We start from the raw sequence: 23,681 nt of genomic DNA, 5'->3' as shown, positions 1-23,681 counted from the left end.
TCAGATTCCTCAGCTGTTTAAAGGATGAGCGAGGAAAGCATGTATCCTTCTTTGGACCAGCTGATGTTAGAAAATTCAGGCCAGCTTTCAAGTACATGATCCCATTATATTCTTAGACCCACACAACTTACATAACATAATTGAGTACATAAGAGCCTTTTCAGCCAGGAGTCCCTAGTGTACCGTCTCCATACACAGACAAAGAGAGCTGGAGACAATCAACGAGGTACTCGGTTTCCATATGCCAGCCCTCAGCTTTTAAGTGGTTCTACATTTCTTCAGAGAATACTTTCCATAACCTGAATCTAATCCCTGACTAAGTCCAGCGCACACATGGTATTTAACAAACAATCTCAATTATGACTCCTGGTCCACTTAATTTCTGGCTGTTCCTTCTTTGTAAATAGCCCTAAGCGTCTGTTTTCCCTTGCTTCACAAGAAATGCTTTAAATCACATCAACCTCTGAGATCTCAAGCACCAGGAGAAGCAATGTTTGTTTCAACCGCAAGAAGAAACACACGTTTACTACCAAAAAAAAAAAAAAAAAGTAAACAATGGAAGTTGGATTAGAAAGAACAACAAAACTCTCTAAGAAACGCTATCAGAAAATCTTTCCCTGTCTTGCAATAGTAGAATAATCATACAATATGCTAAGGCATCACATGCTTTTGTTGGGCAGCAATATTATTTTTTAAGCTGGATCTACCTGCAAATTATTGAGTAGAAACTAGAAGTCCCAAGTAAGATGACAGATAAAATAGGACAGAGCACCTCAGTCCTTTCTTGAAAAAGTTGACATCACACTGACAGGATGAGCAAGACACAAGGATAACAGTAGCAGCACGATGATGTGACTGGCCCCAAGTAACCCAGATCAGCAACACAGCTGGGAGCAGATGCTTTGTGTCTTTGCCTAACCCTTTATTCTGTTTACTCTTCAAATTTATCACTACTGCTTCTTTCCCACTGAGTCATCAACTAAAGATTAGATAAATTCCTGAGCCTCTGAAAAAACTCTGGTACTGAAGCAACACTCTTGTATTGTCTGCACTGAATATTGAAGTACATAATGTCAACAGATTTCTATCCATTTACTCCAGCTTGTACTTCAGCTTTCCCTGCAAAGCCTATAGTCCTCACCTATCAGAGTATGCCCCTTGATAATGGACACCTCAGCTGAGAAACCTGGTCTGTAGAGAACATCAGGAGGAACAAAGTTTTCATCACACCAAGTATGTAATCTGACATGGTCACTGTACTGAAACCTATACATATCATTAATCAGATTCAGCAGTGTGTAATCTATGCTCTGAACATCTATTTGAACAACATAATTCCTTCAGCAGCAATATTTTAAGCTAGCAAATCAGATGATAAGCATGGTAGATTTCCCCTGAAGTGGCAGGACTAAGAGTAAACCTATTCTTGATAAAATGCAAACAGTTTAAAGCAGGATTTCAATTGCTCATAAACACTCTGAAAGATGCAGTGCCCCTAACAATTAAACAACAGAATTTCTTTCCACCCTTAGCCTAACTGGACAGCCAAGAGATTCATAGCACTGACAGCTTTTCCAGGCCTTCCCTAAATAATGCCAAGAACAAACTCAGAGTAACAGTAGAGAACCACATCATGGTAGATCAAGTAGTACACACACACAGGCCCTCCCACCACTTGCACTTTTCCTAGTCTTGGCTCTGGTCCAGGCCTGCTTGTTAACCATCAGCAAGTTACTTAAACTTGGTAAGTAATATTTCTGTGAATGGGGGACAGTTAAACAGATCACTTTTCTGGGGATTACTTACGTGAGTGCTACATACGAGCAATGTGATGTATAAAGTAAATGATTCAATGAAGCAACCAATCAACTAGAAGGCCAGCAGAACCACACATGGAATCTGTACTGGTATGTTTTCTGACACAAAGTGGTAACCAAAATTGCTTCGTGCAGTACGTCACTTATATAGCCTTAGCAATTTTCCTCTCAAAAATAACCCAGTTATGACTGTCCTGTGAGGCTTGTGTGCTAGTGCATCAGAGCTAGCCACATTCACTCAAGAGGAAGAGCTCACAACAAAGTAGGAGCAAAACTACAGACCTCTCCTTTGCTCCCCTCCTCCAAAGAATGAGAGCTAACACTTAAGATGTATAACTCTGTGTAGACTACAGTAACTGTGGGCTATTTTTATGAACGCATTGATCAATATGAGCGACAGCAAACACTGTACTTGATGAGGATTCACAAACTCAGAAGATACAGACAGTTTTAATGAGGTGTGCAACTTGTTTGATTGCCATGGTGAAAGCCTCAGCAGCATCCTGCTTGCACAAGCTGTCTTTCCTGTACTCAATCACTGCCTAGATTTAATGCTTGCACCTAACACAACAGTAATCAAATCCCTCTAGCAACCCCACAGCTCTCTCAACTTTCATCAAAATCCAGAATATGACATTAATCTAAATAAATCCCTCCCACCCCTTGTCACCAGAGTCAAATGGTAATCTCACCAGCAGAAACAAGAGTAGGTTTTACTACAGCCTTTTCACTGTAACCTCTGCCACTATTGGCATGCACAGCCATTTATTGCACAAGGACTGACTTTACCCCACATTTCAAAGACCAGCTTCACAAAGACAAATCAGTAATCAAGTCCACCATTTCACTTCACAGGCCTTTACCTTACAATTTATGTTTTCCCAACCCATTCCCAAGCCTTTTCCAGTTTATCATGGGAAAAGTTACGCTGCCCAGTATGCCAAGAACTACTGAAGCACAAACACCCACCTCTGTGGGAACATGCCCTGTGCCTCTCCAGCCACGGTACCTTAAGTGTCCAAACAATCCTCAGACCTGTGATTTCCCCAGTCGCCTGGTTTCAAACTCCTACCACCAGAGGTAAATTGCTTCCTCTGGCTTCAATGAGGAGCATCTTCCCGAGCATTAGCTCTAGACTTCCTCCTTTGGTTTTCACTCACTTTGTACTCTGAGCTCCCTTTGCTTTACACTAACCATTCCATACCTTTACAGTTCCTGGTCCTGAGTACATTGCTCACAGGTCAGGCCTAGAGCTGCTTCACTGTGTTTGTTTCAGCTGCCCAATGACTTCCACCAAGCCTGCACATTCTGCAACAGCCTTCGCCAGGAACAAACCTCACGCTCAAGCATTGCATGCAAACCTTTATGCTTAAGGCTTGACTTCCACATCCCACAGGCCACCTCCACAGCACACAACACTTACTTGGTGTACCTCCTAGCTGTAATTCTGCATTTCTACAACTTTAATTACATTATATACTGTGGGGATGCAGATGGGGAGCTGCCAGGCCAGAGCTTTTGGAAGATACTTGAGTGCATGTTGCACATCCAGGGACATAGCATGACAACACAAAGCCCTGCAGGATGAAGTTGATAAGTAGTGCAACTCTAAAGCAGGTAAATTTAGTGTGGTCCACACTCAGTGTGCTCAAAGCAGATCTTCCAGCATGCTATCCTGGTAAGCATGCTGATCATCTCTTCCTTTCCATGGTTCTTCAAAACCCATACACATTACTCATCAGTGGTATATAAAGCAGAAGAGATTCCACTTACAGATTGAGCACTACATATGGATCCTGGACTACAATTCCACATCACACCTTTACTGGTGCCTGCAGCACGCTTCCGTGCATCACAAGTTCCCAGGCATTCCTTTCTCCCCTCTCCCTTACTCACCAGAATTCACCAGTTTCTACAGCCATCTCAGCACAGAACTTTAAATCTAGGTTCCTTCTAAATCACAAGGCTTCTGCCTAGTTTCAGGTAAGACTGGAAACATCTGAACATATTCTTTTCACTGTACCCCCTTGGATATTCCCAGTACTTAACCTCAATTCTAGTCTAATTAATTAGAGCTCAATACCATATCGTACATTTTAGAAGACAGTCAAAACTGGAATGGGGGTATGCATTTGCTAACTGAAGGGGAGAAGGTGCACGCTTTTTTTTGGAGGAGAGGGAAGAGAGTATTGTACTGCACTTTTCCCACAGAATTGCATACTTGTTTTCAGTGAAGCTGCCTAGGAACACATCAAGTAACACATCAAAATTAAAGCTGTTTACTGCACAGCATCTTTGCTAAATCCAGAGGCACAACTGTGAGATGAGGTCCCTGACATTATATGGCTGAGGAATCAAGCCCACGTGTGAGCTCAATATATTTTAATTATGTTGTTACAGTGAAACTTGGCACCTATAAGGAAAAAAGCAAACGAGATTGTCTCCCTATCTGTCCCACATCTGCTTTGCTAGCTTCTCTAGTAAACTCATACAGGTTGCTACAGTTATTGCCCTGAGCCCAGCTGGCATTTATAAGCACACTGATGTGTCCCATACTAGATTGACCTGCTTCCAGAATTGCATGTGAATGAGACTACTTGGGCTACAGATCTCATAAACCAGAGGAGTGACGCTTCACAAATGAAAAGACTGTGCAGTTCAACTTTTTTATTTTAATAAAATCAAGAATATGCACAGCACATGCAGTGCTAGCATCTAAACTAATACAATAAGCAATTCTAAACCTACAGTGACTTGAAGTTCAATTTTCACATTCAGCAAGTTTAAATCCATTCTTGCATAATGTTTTGAATCCGTGTATCTGAACTGAAAATATTGCTGGCTGAGAAAACTTGCTAAAATGCACAAGTCACTGATTATGCCAATACAACAAAGATAACCACATGTTTGAGGATTGCAATGTGCCAGACATTCACTGAAAAAAAAAAAAAAAATAACCACACAACTAAACAAAACTCACGCAACAAACATCTGAGAATCTGGACACTTCACATCAGTGTTTAGAAGTGTTTCATTAATATCTTAAGACAAGTGTATCAAAACCTTGGCATGTTTAATTTTAAGTTGCCAATTTTTGTTTTACTATCATAAAGTTATGGCTACACTGCCAATGCCGGGTCTGCTTAATTTGACTTAAGAGTTTAATATGACTTAAACATTAAAAGCTCACACTACCCCGAAATATATAATTTCACGCATACGGTGACATTCAACATTCAAGTGCCAGTGTTTTTGTACTGTCTTTTGGTCAAGTTTCTTTAAACTTTCAAAGAATCACTTTTAGGCTTACAAAAATAAATATTTGTCAAAAATGTTCAATAAATATTACACAAAACTAGCAGCAAAAAGTATCTAGAAATCTGTCGTGTGCAAATAGTTTTCTTCCCAGCTATCATTCCCATGGTCCCAAATAAGTTTTAGAATCTATTTCCTTCTCCTTAAACAAGCTGCGTTCAATCTCCAAGAGACAAAATAAGATTGGAAGTTAAGGACACGCACACAAGACATATATAAAATTCTCTGAATGTGCAATAAAAGAAGTATTTTGTAAAAAGTTATGGGCAAAATGTACAAGGGCCTAAACCTAGACTTGAAATAGCACCATAACAAATGACCTCAATACTGTCAAGTGCACCTACTTAATAAAAGTTTTAGAACAAGGCACAATACACTTGAAAAAATCTATTGCACTTTAGGAGATTTTTGCCTTTTTCCTATGCCACTGTAGATTAGTTGTTAACTGGTCTGGCCACAAAGTTAGCACAGAAATTCCAAGTGGCAGAGGCATTTTTCTGGTGGACAATACTTATCTTTGGCCAGATTTAGCATAAACAGACTATAAATACAATGGAAACCTATGCAACTAAAACTGACTAAAACTGCACTTTAATAGCAGAATTGAAACCTTGTGCAGTTTATGTACATTTCCAACCTCTGTGATCTCACATTTGTTTGTTACTCTTCTGGAGCCGTTTTACAAAGTCTACAGTAAGCCAGTTTAACATCTCCACGCAGCTTGAACAGAGTAATGTGAATCTGCATTAAAATAAAGCCTGCTGCATAATTCTTCCCGTTCATACCCTCTTGACCAAAAAACATCAACACTAGCATGCGTTATTAGACCAAAAATTCAGTCAGGCCCTTAAGGAGGACCAATCACTGCCATGGTCAGCCATTCTACCATTTCAATTTCATATGGCAGGCATTTTAAAAAGTCTAAATAGATGAATTCTCCTAGAAACTATTTCAAGTTATCAGACCTTTAAACGTTCCCTGTAATGTTCTGCCCACATTTGGCTAGCTCACATTAATGATCTGCCTAAATATTGAAAAAGGAATTGCTGTATTTACTTGCATTAACTTCAAAAACAGTGCTTTTAATGTATGCATGTATCCATACATCATCTCATCATGACTGGAATGGCTTATTAAAGGCTATCAGGTTCTAAGTACCTATCCAGGATAGAGTGAGCAAATCAGAACTTTAACTTAGTACAGTTTTGCCACATTAGAAACTAATTGCATTGATATGCTTCAAGATGTTTTATTTTTCAAATCTGCAAATACCAAAAGCCCTAATGCAGGCTACCGCATAAGTTTCTTTGTAATATTATGGATGCATCAGTGATTCCTGTTTAAGTTGTATCACACCTGTGTGCCAAGGTTTGATTTTAGCCCAAGTTCAGTAATTTTTATTTTGTCAAAACAATTGATATCTTGAGCATTACTGAGCCAACAGGACATCAAAATAAAAGTTGTCTAAAGTTAAAGGCACAGTACATTAACAAACAAATGATCCTCAGTCACAAAATTATAAATGCAGTTTCTGGGTGGGGATGGGTGGGAGGGGAGTTAATCCTGACTACAGCAATAGAGTCTTCAAAACCACCTTCGAGATAGGGCTACTTGTTCCTTTGTTTCCATCTTGTGACCTTGAGCTCCCTTAAAAAAAATTTCAGTGGAGAATCACAGCTGGTAATGTACTGCGAGTTCTTGAAGCTACACAAGGTATAGTCTGGCTAAGTTACATGTGGTTTCCATATTAGCTTTTTTGGTAGGATATCTGCCACAAGCAGATTCAGTTGCCCCACCAGTCAACCCCCTGGGAGTTATAGTTTCCTCCATAGCCATCACTGTTGTAGAAGCCTCCATAACCACCACCTACAAAAGGCAAAAGAAAGTCATGCTTAATTAACCCACTAAAGACTTGAACCTGCACAACAAGAAAATAGCCCCAGGCACATACAAGACATCCATCTACTGTCTATTAAAGGAAACCCATCCAAAAGCACTCTCAAATGCACACAACAGATGAAACTGAAATTCTGGAAAAGATAAATAGCAACAAACTAATCCACAAGAGAGGTAGCCTAGACTCAAGAAGGATGCTGAGACTTTCCATAACAAGCACCAGCTGACCTCACAAGTTTTATTATAGCAAGCATTTTAGATCTGGATTTGTATTTGCCAGCACTGCCTGTCCAGTTTTTCTTACCTCCAAATCCTCTGCTGCCACTTCCTCCACTGCGGCTGCTGGTTGATCGACTGCTACTAAAGCTACTGCTGCCAGAACCACTACTTGTTCGGTAGTCTCTGGCACCAAATCCTCCACTGAATCTACTGCTGTATAGAGAAAGAAAACAAACAGTTCAGTCAGTGGTTTTAAGCACGGCAGACATTGAGATTCAAGCACCAAATTTCTTCAACTTGGCTTCTGAACTAGTGAAAGTGTTGAGTGCAGCACACTTTACAAGCATCCCAATGCTATCTGGAAAGGGCATTCAAGATAGCGAAGGAAAATTTAGTATTCAATGAAGTTTACTATTCAAGCAGTGTGGCATGGCAAGTTCAACAACACCCTAAGAATTACTTTATCTAGCATACTTCTGAAGGAAAAAAAAAAAACCCACACACTAAACTACAATTAATGTGACCATATCATGTTAATCACACTACAAGGCAGGCTTTTTTCTCCTCCCACCCCTTTAAGCCATTAAACATCACTTTGTATTACCAGTTTATAAAGTATTTTAGGTTTACATAGCAAAACCATTCTACAAGTGGCCTCACACCTGCAGTTCAAGTCTCATACCTTTCCTGTTTTGTCAGCAGCCATGTGTTACCTGCTCCTAAACACCAAAACAGTTGCTTAAGGTACATCTCTGGCACACATAGGTATGAGTTTCCAGCGTTTAAGTGCTTTCATAGAGTTCTAAATTAATTTTTGCTAGATGTCATTCTATTGTGGCTGTATCTAGCTGTTTAAGAGTAGAAAAGTCTTATGGGTTAACTGCCTTATGACAAGCTAGAACAGACACTAAACTCACTTTCTGATGCACCTCACAGTTTATACTGTGCTAGTTTGTCTATTTATGGAGTGAAAGCAAGTCACAGAACTGCCTCTAACAATGGATTAAGTATACCTTTAACCAAAGCTGTGACCATTACCTCTTAGACCTCCCACGGCTGCCACCTCCTTTGTGATGCTGTTCGTAAGCCATGTTTTCCAGCCAAGATGGTACTTCTTGCTTAGCCTCAACAAGAAGATCAAGCAAGTCCTTGGTAATGTTCATGTTTCTCTCATTGAAGAATGAGGTGGCAAGACCTAGAGTAAATATTCAGTTTTAGCCCCACACAAAGCAAATACATTACAGTACTTAAACCCACTCCACTTGCAGCTGTGACAGACACAAGATCGTTTTCCTTATAGCCAAGCTTGAGAACACTAGAATTACCTCAACCAGAAAGCTGTTTAATATCACTACTCCACCACAGCTAGTAAGAAAAAAGCTCTGGCTTTTTACTGACAGACAAAATCATACCAAGCTTACATGTGGTATGAGAGCTTTATAATAGCAACACAAGCACTAGCGAAAGAAATGCGTTACCTTCCACACTGACTGGACAGCAGTGAACAAGCTTCTGGTCACAGGGGCACCACACAGGCTTCCCTCAAGTACTTAGTTGCAATTTGCTACTCAGTCATTACTGTATTTTGTATCAACTTGGGTACGAAATAATGTCTACAAAACATCCTAGATACTTACCAAGGTTTCCTACACGGCCTGTACGACCAATACGGTGTACATACTCTTCAATATCACTTGGCAAGTCGAAGTTTATGACATGCTTTACATTTGAGATATCCAGTCCTCTTGCTGCTACCTAGGGGTTAAAGGATTGAACCAAATCTCAGTAGAATTCCACAGACCAAGTAATATGCTTAATGCCTCAAACTTTACAGATTTCACTTACTGCTGTGGCAACAAGAATTGGGCTCTTGCCCGAACGGAACTGGTGCAGCGCTTCTTCTCTGTCTCTTTGAGAGCGATCTCCATGTATACTTGTACAGGCATATCCCTCATGGTACAGGAAGTCCTCAAGAGCATCTGCACCCTTTTTAGTTTCCACGAACACCAGAGTCAAAGAATCCTTGCCTAGTAGTAATTAAAGCATAGGTTAGCAGAAAAAAAAAAAAAACTGCACTGACATTTACTTGGCTACAACACTTGGTAAAGGCAATTTAAGTCTTCTGCTCTTGCTTATTCTAATCTGAAGACACTGGAAACTTCCCATTTTATATTACAAGAAGAACTTACATCAACTTAAACCTGACACTTTGTCAGTGGAATGCATTCACTGCACATTAAGGAAATACCATTTAATTCACCCACTCCATACAAGTACTTATTACTAGAATGATTAGATCTGCCTCATCTGAATTTTGCCTTATTTGCTTTATCTGAAACTGGTCTTTACCTGTGGCATTTAGCAGGTCAAGCAGAAATGATCGTTTGTCTAACTCTTCCACCCATACTACTTTCTGTGTGATATTCTCAGAAGTAGAACCTACTCTGCCAACAGCCAGAAAGATATATTCATCAAGGAAGTCACGAGCAAGCATCTAAAAAATGGAAGAAAATAAAAGAAATATCAGAACAGTACTTTTTTTTTTTCCCATTCTACAGATGCAATTTAGGCCTATAAACTGTTAATATATTTGAACTTCTGTAAAGTACCTGGATTTCCTTGGGGAAAGTAGCACTGAACATCATGGTATGACGAACCCCCTTTGGTGGCATAGTATCTTGTTCAACAATTCGACGAATTTGAGGTTCAAACCCCATATCAAGCATTCTGTCAGCTTCATCAAGCACCAGGTACCTAAACAGCAATAAAGAAAGGTTATTCTTCAGAGCTCTTTTATTTAAGCTGTACATCAGCACAGACACTAGACTACAAGTTCTCCACTAGATGTTCACACAGTTTGAAAGCTAGAACTTAAGTGCCATTAACTCTAGATCTCACTTTAGAAGGCACAGCTCTCAAGTCATTACCATATTGATAAAAACACTTTACTTACTTGCAGAAATCCAGTCCAATCTTTCCCCTCTCCATCATATCAACCAGCCGTCCTGGAGTTGCTACAAGCAAGTGACATCCACGTTCCAAGTCACGAATCTGCTGACCAATGTCTGCACCACCATACACAACACAGGGACGAACTCTGGAACGGTATGCAAACTACAAGACAAAGTAAATTAGCTTCAAGAAAAAACATACCTAAGCTATTTTATAATTATGAACTCCTAGATATACCTTTCTGGCTTCCTCATAGATCTGCACAGCCAATTCTCTGGTGGGAGCCAAGACCAGTGAGATTGGGTATTGCTTACGGCGCCCATACCTTCCGTTCTCCTGAAGAAAAACAGTATTTTGAATGAGTACATAAATACAAGGACGATTCTAACAGATACTTTATACAATATTGAAAACAAGTCACCGAGTCTGTCTTAGCAAGAAAGAAAACATGGCTGAGAGCCATCTTGTTTTAAGCGCTGCATCTCAAGACTCTACTGCACCAGAGTACCCAAGATTCAGCTGTTGGTTAATACGTTAACAGCTGTACAACCTCAGTCTATAACCTACACTGTCATCCATAACTTATGCAGCAAAGAAATAAGTCGTAAGAACTGTTACTTCCTAACATCACTACAACATACACATATGTAACCAAGTAGCTTTTTTGTAGCAAGGGATGTGTCTTTAAAGCTTATACAACAACAAAAGCCACTTGAAAACAATCTCTTCTCTCAACAGTTATGTGTATCAATTGTTTTGATAGGAAAAAAATGTCCTACAGCCTGTATTTTTCAAGGGAAATAGCTGAAGTCTTCCAGAAGTTGAGAAGCTTGTCTGTCATACCCAAAATAACAGTAACATTTAAGCCCAACTATTACGTTCAGTAACAGAAATCAGCATACAGTGCAAGAATACACACTGGTCATTGCTTTCCCAGGACTGGGTATTTGAATACTTGCCCTCATAGCTCTCAATGCATCACCAGGGCCATCTGCATAGATCTGGCTCAGTATTGGCAGAAGAAACGCAGCCGTTTTCCCAGACCCTATTAGGACACAATACAGTATTATTAACAGTTATTTTCAAAAGTACCGTACTGTCAACTACAGCACTAATCCTGTATCACCAGCATACTCCCAGTAACATCTGCACTAGTATATACACATACTACCTATGCCACTGGAGTGCACTCCTTGGCCAGTAGAGGTTATCTATGGAAGATTTATCACTAAGCACCACAAAACCCTGAAGTGAATATAATTTAAGCCCTGAATATTTCTGAGGACACATTAAATCCACTAAAGCCACATCTAAAGTGGTGGCAAGACTCTAATGTTCATTAATTTTCAAAATTGCATGTATTTCAGTATACACTGAACAGGAAGTTGTACTACCTTACAGACCTCTTAGCAGCAGCTTGAGGAATACAAGACCCTACTCCTATTGAGACAGACTAAGCAGTAAACATTTACTAACTTACCTGTCTGAGCACAGGCCATCAAGTCTCTCTTTTCTTTAATAATAGGTATTGCATGCTTCTGGACTGGAGTAGGACGTGTGTAACGTGTGAGCTCAATGTTTCCCATAATAATTTCTCCCATGTCAACATCACTGAACTGCAAGAAATTTAAGTTTCAAGCGAGTCAGAAGGGAATCCTTCCCTTCAGCCACCATGGAACATACCATTCAGTCTAAGAAGTCACAGGTAAAATAGCTTTTGTTTCATCTCTTCCTATATAACTAGCCTATTAACTCTACAGATACTCAGGAGCTAGTTACCAGGAGTCTGATATCTACTCAGTCCACTCACACAAGTGATTCTTAAAAAGCCAGTCAAGCCTGAAGCACAGACTATACACACTAGCATACTATGCTTAGCATGACACAATGCCTATGCTCAAGCAGTTGCTCCAACAAACCAGTACCTCCAAGCACTTCTTTCCAAGTTTAAAGACAAGCCACATAGTTAAATGAGCTACAGGTGTTAACTGAACAAGCTCACACAACTTCTCCCATGTCTTAGTTCATCACATGCAACCCTCCTCTGCAAAACAGCTCAGCTGTAGAGAGGCAAGAGTGTTTCCTTTCCTCCCTAAACTTAAGACAGCATGACACCAAGTTTCACAGGCAAAACAAGTCACTATTAGATACATCACCAAAACAGATTTAAAACAAACACACACAAACAACTTACACTTTCAATATGTGGAGGACAGTTGCTGCCTGTTGCTTCAACAGGAATGTCATCATATTTCTCAAAGTTAATGCCAGTATTGCTTCCTGAAAAGAGCTCCCTAAAAATGGAATAAATAAGCATTTTACTTGCTGGATTTATCAACTGACCCCATGATGTGAATTTATGCTATGCCATTACTTACTGTTCCAGGCGTTCACTTGGGGGAAGAGGCTTTGACCAGTCATCTTCATCTGATTTGTCAGACCAGCGGCTATTCCCACCACGGTCAAATCTACCAAAGCCACTCCTATCATAGTCGCCACCTCTGCCACGCTCTTCATATCTAAATACAGCAAAAGTATCAGGCCGCCACTCCTGGGCAACAGGATTCTTTTTACATGCAACAGTAAAGCTATAATAATCTAGCAGCATGCGTGCTGTGTATTACACATACAACTGTAGAAGAATTCAAGACATTAGATTATCTGCACTTGCTTCTTGACCTACCAATTGAAGTGAGTTTAGTCCCAGCCATCACACTAGATCATGTTCTTCCACGGTATAGACAGGAGAGTTTGTCACAATTTAGCAGCCTGGTTCAGCTTAACACACTGAACCTTGCATCAAGATTTTATTTGGTCAAGTGTAACGAATGTAGAGAGCCAGTCACCTTCCAGCAGAGCTACAATTTAAGTTGCTCAGTCTTTGACATTTTTTTCTAAGGAGCTCTACTTAAACCTCCTAGGCAAATTGTTTAGTACTCCCCCCTTTCTCTGTGCCTCATTTTACAAAGATCTCCAAGTCCAAACAAAACCCTCAAGTGCTGTCATTTGTTCCCCTACTCCCCCACTACACATGTGACCAAACTGAATACCTCAATTATATGTCACATTATTATTATTTATAAAGAGGGAGCTCACCTGTATTACTGACTTGGAAAGAAGGTGGAAGAAGTCCTTACCTCAACTGTTTAGTTTTTGGTCTGGTAAATCATGTTTGAGAAAAGTCTGGACACAGGACTAGCGTCAGCTTTACTAGTCGATAAAGGTCACTCTCACCACACTTGTGCATACAACGCATGATGTGTGTAAGACTGATCAAGTAAGGCAGAGAACCTGCAAGAGTCTCACCCAGTTTTATTAACTACACTTTTAAAACAGAAAAAATATTGAAATTTTAAAAAAATAAATCCGATTTGACATATTTCATGTGCTCCCAACAGTTCTTCATGATTTTTCTGAAAGCAGCCACCCACCTAGGACTGAAATACTTTAAGTCAGCAAGTCATTACAGCTGCAGTGAGTGGCTGGTGGCAGACTAAAGGGCACATTTTTCAACACATGCATGTCTCCCATCCTTGAACTTGTGTAGCTTTAGAAGTAAGGTTCTCTCTCTCTCACTCCTCCCCTCCCAGGTTCCTCCTATCCTCTCCTGTTGTTCATACCTAGAACTCCAATTTTAACATAGGTTACAGGTGCACTACTAGAACTGAGACATACTTTGTACATACCACCCAGCCAAATAAGTACTTGCCTTCCTCCTCGGGATCCATTTCCACGGTCAAAGAAACTTGGTTTTGGTCCACGATCAGATCGTGCACCAAAGCTGCTGTATGCATCCTTGTCTCTGCTAGAACTCCAGCCACCACTATCAAAACCTAGAAGAGAACAATATTTCAGCCATACACTGCATGGTCTAGGCTTTTACAAGAAAAACCTAAGTGCTGTCCAGGAAGTCTTCCCTGGAAGGTCTACAGGATTGAAAAGCAGGCAGTTCATCAAGAATGGAAGATGTAGAGATTTAAGACTCACTCAGACAGGGACTAAACATTTCCCATTGCCCATCAAACTTGCTGAAATCCCTCAACTAACGTACAAGCACATTCTTTTTTAAAAACGCTGCACTTGCCTTGGTGCTAATATTTACCTGGCCTACTATAGAAAGACCAGTGCCAGAAGAAACATTAAGACACTTAGTGTTGTCAACTCCAGTTTACATTATCCCTTTAATTTCACACAAATCCTTGATGATGCATTGGATTTTTTTTAAGTTTAATGAAGCCTCCAGTGCAGTTTAATAAATGGTATTAGCTCTTGCATTAGAAATCCATGTGGAAGTAAAAATGTCTTGTCATACTGCAAGTAAATAGAACAATCTGATCGACACAACTAATACAAATTAACAGCACCATGCAGAAATAAGGCATACGAAACTCTTCAGAATCAGTTACATTTTCTCAACAGCCCTTTTACACCTACATACATGTATGTGCCTACTTAGATATGTTAAATCCAAGAAAAAGGACCAATTGAATAGGAAGTAAATAATCTTGCCAACACTATAAAGTAAAAAGCCTTATTTTTGTTCAGCTACCAGGGCCTGGGAGGTAGGCAGAAACACAGAGCAATAAACAGTGCCTTGGTACAACACTGCTTTGGTACTAGCCTATGAACTTTAAAGTTTTCATTTAGTTCCAACCTTCACAAGTTTAAAGTATGACCCAACCAGAGTCTCAGCCATGGGATTCTGGCAGAGAACAAGTGAAATAACTACATAAATAAAGTCACTCCTATTGGTGAGCATGTTTTTGCCAGCTCCACAGCACAAACTCAGTCAAAATCTATGCACTAGGAAGAGGAAAAAAAAAAAAAAAAAGGCAACTGAGAAACAAAACTGTTGTTATAGGCCATATCACTCTGAAAATGCTTTGCTACAACAATCAGCCTCCCTTGTTAGATGTCCTCTGGAGAGCACCATTCCCCTCCTCTCAAACCCTTTTTTAAAGTAAGAAATTCTACTCCCCAGAATCCAAAATCTAAACATGTGCAAGTCATGAGGGAACTTTAAAACCCAGTATGGTAACTAGAACTCATTTGGTCTGGCTAACCAAAACAAACAATAAAATAATACATGAAGTTTATTAGCACACAGAATTATGGTTTGCTTCAAGACCTCCCAAGTGCTTTAACTAACTTTAGCCCTTAAGGATAAATTAACTTCACACAGACAGATGACAAAAGATCAGGAATATCATAACCACTTCATTAATTAATGAGAAAGTTATTTGTAGCTTGTTTAGAAGTCATCTAACCCCAGATTTCAGTATGAGTAGCTTTCAAACCACACTACAGATACTGGGTTATGTCATCCTGCCAAGATCTAACAGCAGCGGTACTGACAGAGCCATCTTCAGATAGATATTGCCCCTCATCAGTGCAGCTGACTCTGCACTAGATTAAGATTATCTACCAATTCTGAAAAGTTCCAGAAAGGAGTAAAAATTTTATACTTCAAATAGCTTACTCATCTAGCTTGTCACTACAGTAGTTTCTGAAGCTGGTACCCTGCCATGTTTTTTTAAGGTAGTGCATCTTCTAAACCAAGTTTTTAACAAATGCATAGCCCACAAAAGTCAATTATAAGTAACCAGCTAGCAGAAGACATCATCATGATTTAGAACACAAGGCAAATGAAAATCAAAGTCAGTGACACAACCCATAGAGGATCACATTGACTTATCTGAAGTGAATAATCATGGGACAATGCAATAGTTATTAGGAAATCCCTTAAAACACCAAAGCTTTATTTTGTAAAAACGTGTATAGATTCCATCCCACACATATTTCTCAAAGGCTGATGTCTGAACTTCCAGAACAATTTTGTACTCCTTGCACCTATGAAGAGTGGTAGAACTGTCAATGCTTCTCCTGAATCGGCATTTTAACTTACATTTTATAATGCTCTAACACCAATCCTTGTTGGCTTCCTTGAAAAGCTCCCACATGCAGCAGTAATCATCAGATTTTTAAATACACGGAAAATAGTTAAAAACCACAGAATCCTTTAGGTTGGAAAAGACCCTTAAGTTCTAAAATCTACTCTTTGGTCTAGTATAGATCAGACTAGCCTTTAAATATCCAAGAGCAGCTTCCAGGACATGACAACAAGCTTTGGCGTTATTAGGTCAAGCACACTTCAGACCAGGCAGCCCTACATACTGAGCTCCATTTACTGCAACTTGAAAAGATGAAAAACAGAATCGCCATTAAGTAACCTAAGGACATATTTTTACGCATTTTCTTATTTCCTGCAGTTCTGTACTGTTTTGTTCCCACATGCAAAACAAACACATTAGTATTATAATAAGGACAGATCTACAGGTGTATGGAATGAGTAAGCTTAAGAAAACACTGTAGGAGTTTTAAACATTACTGTTCCAGATCCCTTAGCATGCTCCCTCTGTCGATATTAAGATGCTCAGTTCTTCAGGAACAAAAAGAACAGCTATTTTTAAATTAAGTCCACTGCCTTAAGCAATTTCTTACTTAGCTGTCAGTAAGTCCATTGCACAACTTTAACAATGTCTATGAATTACTATACAATCATAAACTGGAAGGAGAGAACCCCAAGTTAAAAACTATACACTACTTTTTTCTAGATGATACCTAATGGAAAAACACACAGGAGAAAAAAAAGAATTTTTTCTTTTTGAAAGTTTCTGAATGCAGTAAGCTAATTAATGCTTTCACAGAAGTCCACAAGGTCCTGGTACGTGAGCAAGACAACTGCACTGGATTACTGAAATACAGTCCTACCACATAATCTGATTTTTACATCAGTGGAAATTTTATCAGGTTACTACACTTGTAAAGCTGCTCAAGAGTTTTGTTATATGGTCAAATGCCACTGTCATCCAAGGTCTCTTTTGTCTGTTGCTTGCTAACATGTACACTTTGAAAAAAATCTGTTGCTGAAGATTCCAAGGAACAGACAATATACAGAATAGCTTTAATACAGCCAAAGAAGCAAACATTAATCTAGTTGTAAATAACAGAAACAAACATTACTTTTATCAAAGCACAACTGTGTTAACAGACTTCAAATAATCCTATAAAATAGCTCAGCTTTACATCGCTGTACTGACAATATCCACTTTCTCAGTTGGGGGCCTGACCTGCAACAGTAGCTTTTTCATTTAGCAGTTATAAACTTTGTCACAGGGAGCTATGAGTCTGGTGATACAAGACTCAACCAAGCTAAAAGGAAGTTCTGAAAGCTTAGGTTTACCAAGGGAAGTTGGCAGCCTATGTTCTATTAACTGAACAAGTCATGTGTCAGGCTTAAGTTTCATGACTTGTTTACCTTTTTGCAAGGTGATGCTTGAAGCCTCCAGAAAGTCATACATCATTGCACGCACATTTTCATGTTTGAATTCTATCTTGCAGACAGTGACAGTCCTAGATGCAACAGGTCATAATATGAAGCCAACTTTAAGACTAAGTATCCCTTCATATCAAATATCCCCAAAGATTGCACTGTAGTTTGTTATAAATTACTATATAGGGAAAGGAAATCTACAAACAGCAAGTGTCCACAAGCCAAGTTCTTTCCTGCTTTTGTGAAACCTGCACACTTCTCCCACATTTGGCTAGTTGATTTCTTGAAAGACTGCTCAACATTTGAGGCTAAGGAGACTGTCAAGAGCACTGAGCTGCCCACCAGTTGCTCTGCTTTCCCCAAAACATTCAGCTCTCCTAACAGGCTGTTCATCCTTTGGTGCTTTACACTATGCTTTCTTTAGGGGAAGGGAAAAAAAAAAGGCAGCAAACAGATACACCACAATAGTTTGGACACATGAAAAGACAAGACAAATCAGACTGATTTGTTTCTTCAAATGACACAGAACTAGGGTGGAACACTTTTTTTTTATCTAATCATATTTAAAAGTACATAACACAAAAGCACTATGACATATCAGCAACAATTTTAATATTCTCCTCCCACCCACTCCTAATGGAGTCTTCTTACAGTATTGAAAACAGAATCTGTGAAAGTCACTGCTTTAGAAAGAAATGAGATTCAAGTCCTCCAATAGTATGAAACTTCAACTCCTTAAGTTGTAGCATAGCATTTTAGTTCCTCCATTCCAGTACGTGTTAGAGGAAATGTTTTCTCTTTTTAAGTAAAGAAGCCATTAGACACAATAAAACATACAGCAGCATCTGCAATCTCCATCTTACAAATAAAGGTCATGATTCACTTCACTGAAAAACTCCAGAAAGGTTTTTATCACATTTTGTTTAGAAAAACAGGTGCAGGATATAAAGGCCATTTCTCAGCACAAAACCCCTGTGTAACCCTATGATTTATATCCATCATGTATTTCATGTTTCATGCACCAGGATTATGCATTTCCTTCTGCAAATACTCTTATGGACTTCCATAAAAACTATAAAAAACTAAACAATGACAATCTGTTTTGTTTCTCATGCTCCCTACTTAAGAGTCAGTTGTGGAAAACATTCATCTACAAAGTGAAACTGTGCTATTTGCTCATATTAAAAAACTGGTTACTGTAAGTTCAGTTGGACTCAATCTTGAGGGTCTCTTCCAACCAAAACGATTGTTGAATTCTAAGTTCCACATCGCAGTCACTAACAAAAACACTACTCCCAAAATCCACGAATACCGATTCTCAAGATTACAGTGCTAGTCAAATTAAGATGGGAGACTTCATCTTGCTTCAGTCACAGTTAACTGCTTAATGAGACATGGAAGGTATTTTGTCAGTCAGATGTTGAACTTGAGTTTAGAATATCACCTGGTAGAGGAACAAAGAATAGCACACTAGAAGTTGCAGTGTTTTGCACAGAATAGTCAAGGGGTCTGTACAACCACCTCTAACAGTACTATGAAAGCCTTTAAGAGTCTGTTCCTTGAGACTCAGAAGGAGGCCAAGAACCAGTTACAACCGTTGCCACTGTATTTCTTATACATACCCTGTTTTGAAGCTTCCCTGTTGCGCAAGTGAGGAGGAATGTATCTGCCTTCTAAAGGACAAAAAAAAAAAAAAAGGTAGTGAGGTAGTGTTAGAAAAAAATTATTTTCTTCACAAGCTTTGAGATCTCTTACGATGTCTTTAAACAAAAGTCCTTTAATACAGCTCTTAAATCCTTCTCTCAGAGGACTGAGGCAGTGAAGATTAAGTTCTCGTATACTTATTTAAACAGCTGCCTTTCTTTCATCCCCAAAGGCACAGATGTCTTGCTATTTCTTTGACCAAGTCATACATGCCATCTATGGATGTTAGTGTCTGTGACGAAAGCCGGTCTTCCTAGAACTCATTAAGGCTTAACCTGGTGCCAGATATTTGAGCCACTTAGGATTTTCAGGGTCTTTCAAGTACTAGCATTCACTGTATTATTACTGCCAGTATTTTTCCTTCTTAAATTCAACCACCCCTATCAGTTCAGCTCAGATCAAACCAGAACCCACATGTAATTGCCTCTGAATACAATTCTTCATTTACAATCCAGAAGCACCTGTCTGCTAAGCAACATTAATCAGAACATACCAGGCACAAGCTCAATGTGAATTCCTGAAAGATTCCCCTTTTCCTAATGTATTTAGGCCTTGCATGTTAAGAGAATGCAGTTTCCATTCAATGAATTAGAATTAGTACAGTTAACTGTTAAAAGTTTTACCTCCAAACATTTCAACTCTAGCTGGATGTTTAGAGAAAACACATCATCATACTGCTACTACAATCAGCAGCCTAAGTTGTCTGACTACAGGCAACAGAAAATCTAGACACAAAATTAGAACACTAAGTTCTCTCAAGTTAGTTAAGTACTTAAATTTATGCATGCCATGCTACTTCTAAATTAAGTGCTCCTATCTAAAGTATATGGCATTTTCAAAGTAGGCATAACTAGTAACCTCCTCAACTTCCCCATCAACCTCTTCAAGTTTCTGCTTCAGAAATTACTTTTCACAGCTACAAAACCCCTATTTCTGAACTCTGTAAGATTGAGAACTTGCATGTACTTACTGCTTGAAGAGCTTCCTTCACTTTGAGAGTCTGAGGAATTCAAGTCTAGACCAGAAAACTAGGAAAAAAATAAAGCAAGTATCAACATGTTATATTATTAATTTATTCTAAGATACAAAAAAGCCCTTTTGCCGATCAAGATCAAGCACTATCCTGGCAAGTTATTGCTGGAGTGATGTTTGTTTATAGCAAGAACATTTGTTTATAGGAGAACCACCAAAACTCTAGTACTCAAGGCCATACCATCTTGAAGTGTCTTCCTATTCACCAATAAACATGCATCATACAGGCAGCAGGGCCAGAAGAGTACTTTACACCCACCAAATCAAATACCACAGATTTCTGCTTCACACACTAAATGCAGGCTTAACAGCTATTTTTAACAGTCTTGCAGCCCATTCAAATGCATTCCCAGTCAGATCAATGGCAATTTTTTGTTAAGGTCTACAGAGACTACAACCCAAATAATTCCAATTCAGCGGGGCACTTCACTTGCAGAGACCAAGCTGTTTCTTTAGACTGCATTAACACCACTGACACATTATATTCTTCATGCTTGAGGCAGCTACTGTTCACACATCATCAGGTAACTTCTTCCTACACTTACTTGGGCAAATAGATTTTTTTGTTTGTTTGCTTTTCTAAAACTTAATTTGCAGCCTTCAGTCTCACACTAAGATCTACCAAAAGGTGTTTCAGTTCGGGCACTACTAACACATAACCCAAATGTTTTAGGTCAACTATCATATGGACTCATTTCAGCAGAAGACAGTGGACAACACACTAAGCTGAAGCACCAGCTTAGTATAGTTGTTTGTCTACAGGACAAGATTAAGAACTTTTCTTGAGAAAATAAGATATGTTTAAATACAATTAAATTATATGCAGGACCAACTGCACAAAAATGTTTTCCAATATGACCCAAATCAATTCAAAGATCTCAATGCACTGTCCTTTCAGATGTTCAGTTGTGCACACTGCCATTTAAGACATGTAGATTTCTGAAATACTTTCCCATATCAGGCCTCGTATCTTTTTCTTTAAAGCTACTACTTAAAATCTGATCTCTTCAGTCGATGCAAGCATCAACACAAGACTTGTTTTTATTTGAACAGTAAACAACGAAGACTTATCTACTAGGTAAAAGTGCCTCTCCATGGGCAGTCAACATAAGTGCTGCATAAATCTCACGCTGGACCCCCACTGTCTCTACCGTGGGGGGCAACACTTGCCCAAATCCGGAGATGGCGCAGCGACGAAGGCCGGCGCGGCCGCCATCTCAGTGCGGCGGTGCAGCCGGCACTGCGGGTTGGGATTTTCGGCGCAGCAGGGAGCAGCCGCAGCCGCCCAGCTAATCCGGCAGCCGGCACCCGTCACGTGCTATCTTTTGCGGGCGGGGAGGGGGGGGGGGGGGGAGAAGCGGTGGTGGGTGGGGGAGGGGAGCGGTTCCCTGACCTACTTCGCCGGAGCCTGGCAAAGCAGCGGGCCGGCCGAAGTCTACGGGCCGCCGAGGACGCGGGCTGCCACGCCAGCTGGCAGCCCTGGACCTCGCTACAACCTTTGAGGTCCCTTCCCGCAATCCCCTTCCCCCAGGATTAGATAACTATCCCCTGCAGGGACCGGCGCCTTGACTCCGCCCAGCGGGGGGGGGGAAGAGTGAAGACGCAGGAGGAAAAGGGGGGGGGGGAGGGAGGAAGAACAACAAGAACGCGAGCCCGGGAGCCGTCCGGACACACGCCGGCTGAAGCGCTCCTCGTCCAGGCCCAACTGCGTCACTGAGGCCCAGCGGCACCGGAGCCAAGAGCGGGAAACGCCGCTGCCGGGCTCCGCTGACGCAGCTCGAACAAAGGCGGCAGCCGCCAGCGCCCCCTCCCCTAGCCTCTTCCCCGGGGAAGGGGGCGCCAACACAAAGCGTCGTCCTCCCACATTCCCCGCCTCGCCCCCTCAGAGGCACAATGGCTGCCATTTATCGTGCCTTTCTCCCTCCTCCCCCCACCCACCCCCGGCTCCCTCCGCCTCCTCTCCCCCTCCTCCGCGCGCGGCCGTTCCCCGCCGCCGCCGCCAGGGGTCCCAACACCCAACGTTACCATCGTCGCCACACAAAAGCCGGGCCTGGAGCGTGGCGAGGAGGCCGGAGGAGCAGGCGCAGATCCCGGTTCGGCCGCCCGGGCGGCAGCGGTGGTCCCGTCCTTCCCGCGCTATCCCCCCACCCCCACCCCTCCCCGCCGCAGGGATGGCGCGCCCCCGCGGGAGGAAACCCGGCGCGGAACCGCCGCACGGCGGAAAGTGCGCAACAACCGATTACGCCACAAACCGGCGGAGTCGGAACGGAAGGGAAACGGAGAGGGGGAAGGGCGGGGTTGCCGGCGAAAAACCGCGACGGGGATAAAGGAGGAAATCACGACGCAGCCGCCGGGGAACCAAACAAGTCCCAGGCCGGGAATCTCAACCGGCCCTCTCCCCATCCTTGCCCCACGCACTCGCAGCCGCCCCCGCGCATCTCCTCCCACGCCGTCCGCCCCTACCCTCCGGTTAACGGAGCGGCCTCCCGCACCGTCTCTCCTCCGCCCGCATTCCGGGACCCATCCCTCACCTGCTGGTCTAGACTGAGGGCATTTTCCACCGCCACATGACTCATAACGAGAGATCGTCTCGGGGTGTCCCGCTCCGCCTCGAGAAATTCAGATTCGCCCGGCTAGGAACTCGCCGCGACTGCCGTTCGCCCAGCACGAATAGCTTTCCTGACTGAGCCCCCCCCACGCCTCGGCCCCGGCCTTTATATAGTCCCCGCCCCCCCGCCGGCGCGCGCTGACTTCAGTGCGCACGCTACCGCCCCTGCCCGGACGCTCCCTTCCCCCTCCTCCCGCCCAGCGCTATCGCGAGAGGAACTGACCGCGCTGCGCCAGAGCGGGGGAGGGGAGGGGAAGGGAAGAGAGCGAGCTATCGCGAGATCTGTGCCGGCCTTCGCAGCTCAGCCCTCAGCGAAGGCAGCTTCGGAACTGTCGCGAGACTTCGGGCGTCGGGCCCGAGCGGCACCCGCTGGGTCTCCTGGGCTCCACTGGCTCCACTCCCCCCCCGCCCCACAAGGCGGCCCTCTCCGCTCCCGGGGGAGCAAGACCACAAGATCTCGCGAGATCAGGGCACCCCCCCCCCACGCACCCCACCTCACGGTCTCCTTTTGTTCGGCGTGCTCGCGAGAGCGCCCCGGCGCGCGCGCGGCCGAGATGTCTCTAGAAGGAGTCGGATTCTGGGTCACGTGGGCGGCCCGGCCGGCGCCCGGCGCCATCTTGTGCGCTTCCCTCTTACAGTGGCGTAGGTCTTAATGGAGGCGCGGTGAGCTCGCTGCCAGGGGTTCGAGCGCAGTGAGAGAGGGAGGAAGGCGCTAATAGTGGCGTGCTGCGGGGCTGGCCCGGCTTGAGTGTCACCTTAAGCAGGAGCTGGAACCATGGTCGGCGGGGGAGGGGTTGCTTCAGCT

At 42.1% G+C, this 23,681-nt stretch overlaps 1 protein-coding gene across 2 annotated transcripts; it reads right to left on the bottom strand.

Moving 5' to 3' along the window:
* Nucleotides 1-4,469: 4,469 nt before the first annotated feature.
* Nucleotides 4,470-23,035, bottom strand: DDX3X (DEAD-box helicase 3 X-linked). Of its 2 annotated transcripts, none has more exons than XM_080362910.1 (17): nt 22,800-23,035; nt 20,207-20,264; nt 19,155-19,205; nt 13,909-14,032; nt 12,578-12,718; nt 12,394-12,493; nt 11,680-11,815; nt 11,159-11,244; nt 10,437-10,535; nt 10,201-10,361; nt 9,857-10,001; nt 9,597-9,741; nt 9,093-9,274; nt 8,885-9,002; nt 8,286-8,442; nt 7,333-7,457; nt 4,470-6,998 (listed from the first exon to the last, which is right to left on the bottom strand). In XM_080362910.1, the coding sequence occupies exons 1-17, from the start codon at nt 22,842-22,844 to the stop codon at nt 6,916-6,918; spliced, it is 1,956 nt and encodes a 651-aa protein (XP_080219036.1). In that variant the 5' UTR covers nt 22,845-23,035; the 3' UTR covers nt 4,470-6,915. The 2 variants fall into 2 exon arrangements, with proteins under 2 accessions (XP_080219036.1, XP_080219035.1); XM_080362909.1 differs by having other exon boundaries at nt 7,333-7,460; nt 22,800-23,032.
* Between the last annotated feature and the right edge of the window lie 646 nt (nt 23,036-23,681).

Source organism: Nesoenas mayeri (genome assembly GCF_963082525.1).
Source record: "Nesoenas mayeri genome assembly, chromosome: 1".
Taxonomy (NCBI): Eukaryota; Metazoa; Chordata; class Aves; order Columbiformes; family Columbidae; genus Nesoenas; species Nesoenas mayeri.
The sequence above is the reverse complement of the archived record's forward strand: the minus strand, read 5'-3'. Positions and strand labels throughout refer to the sequence as shown.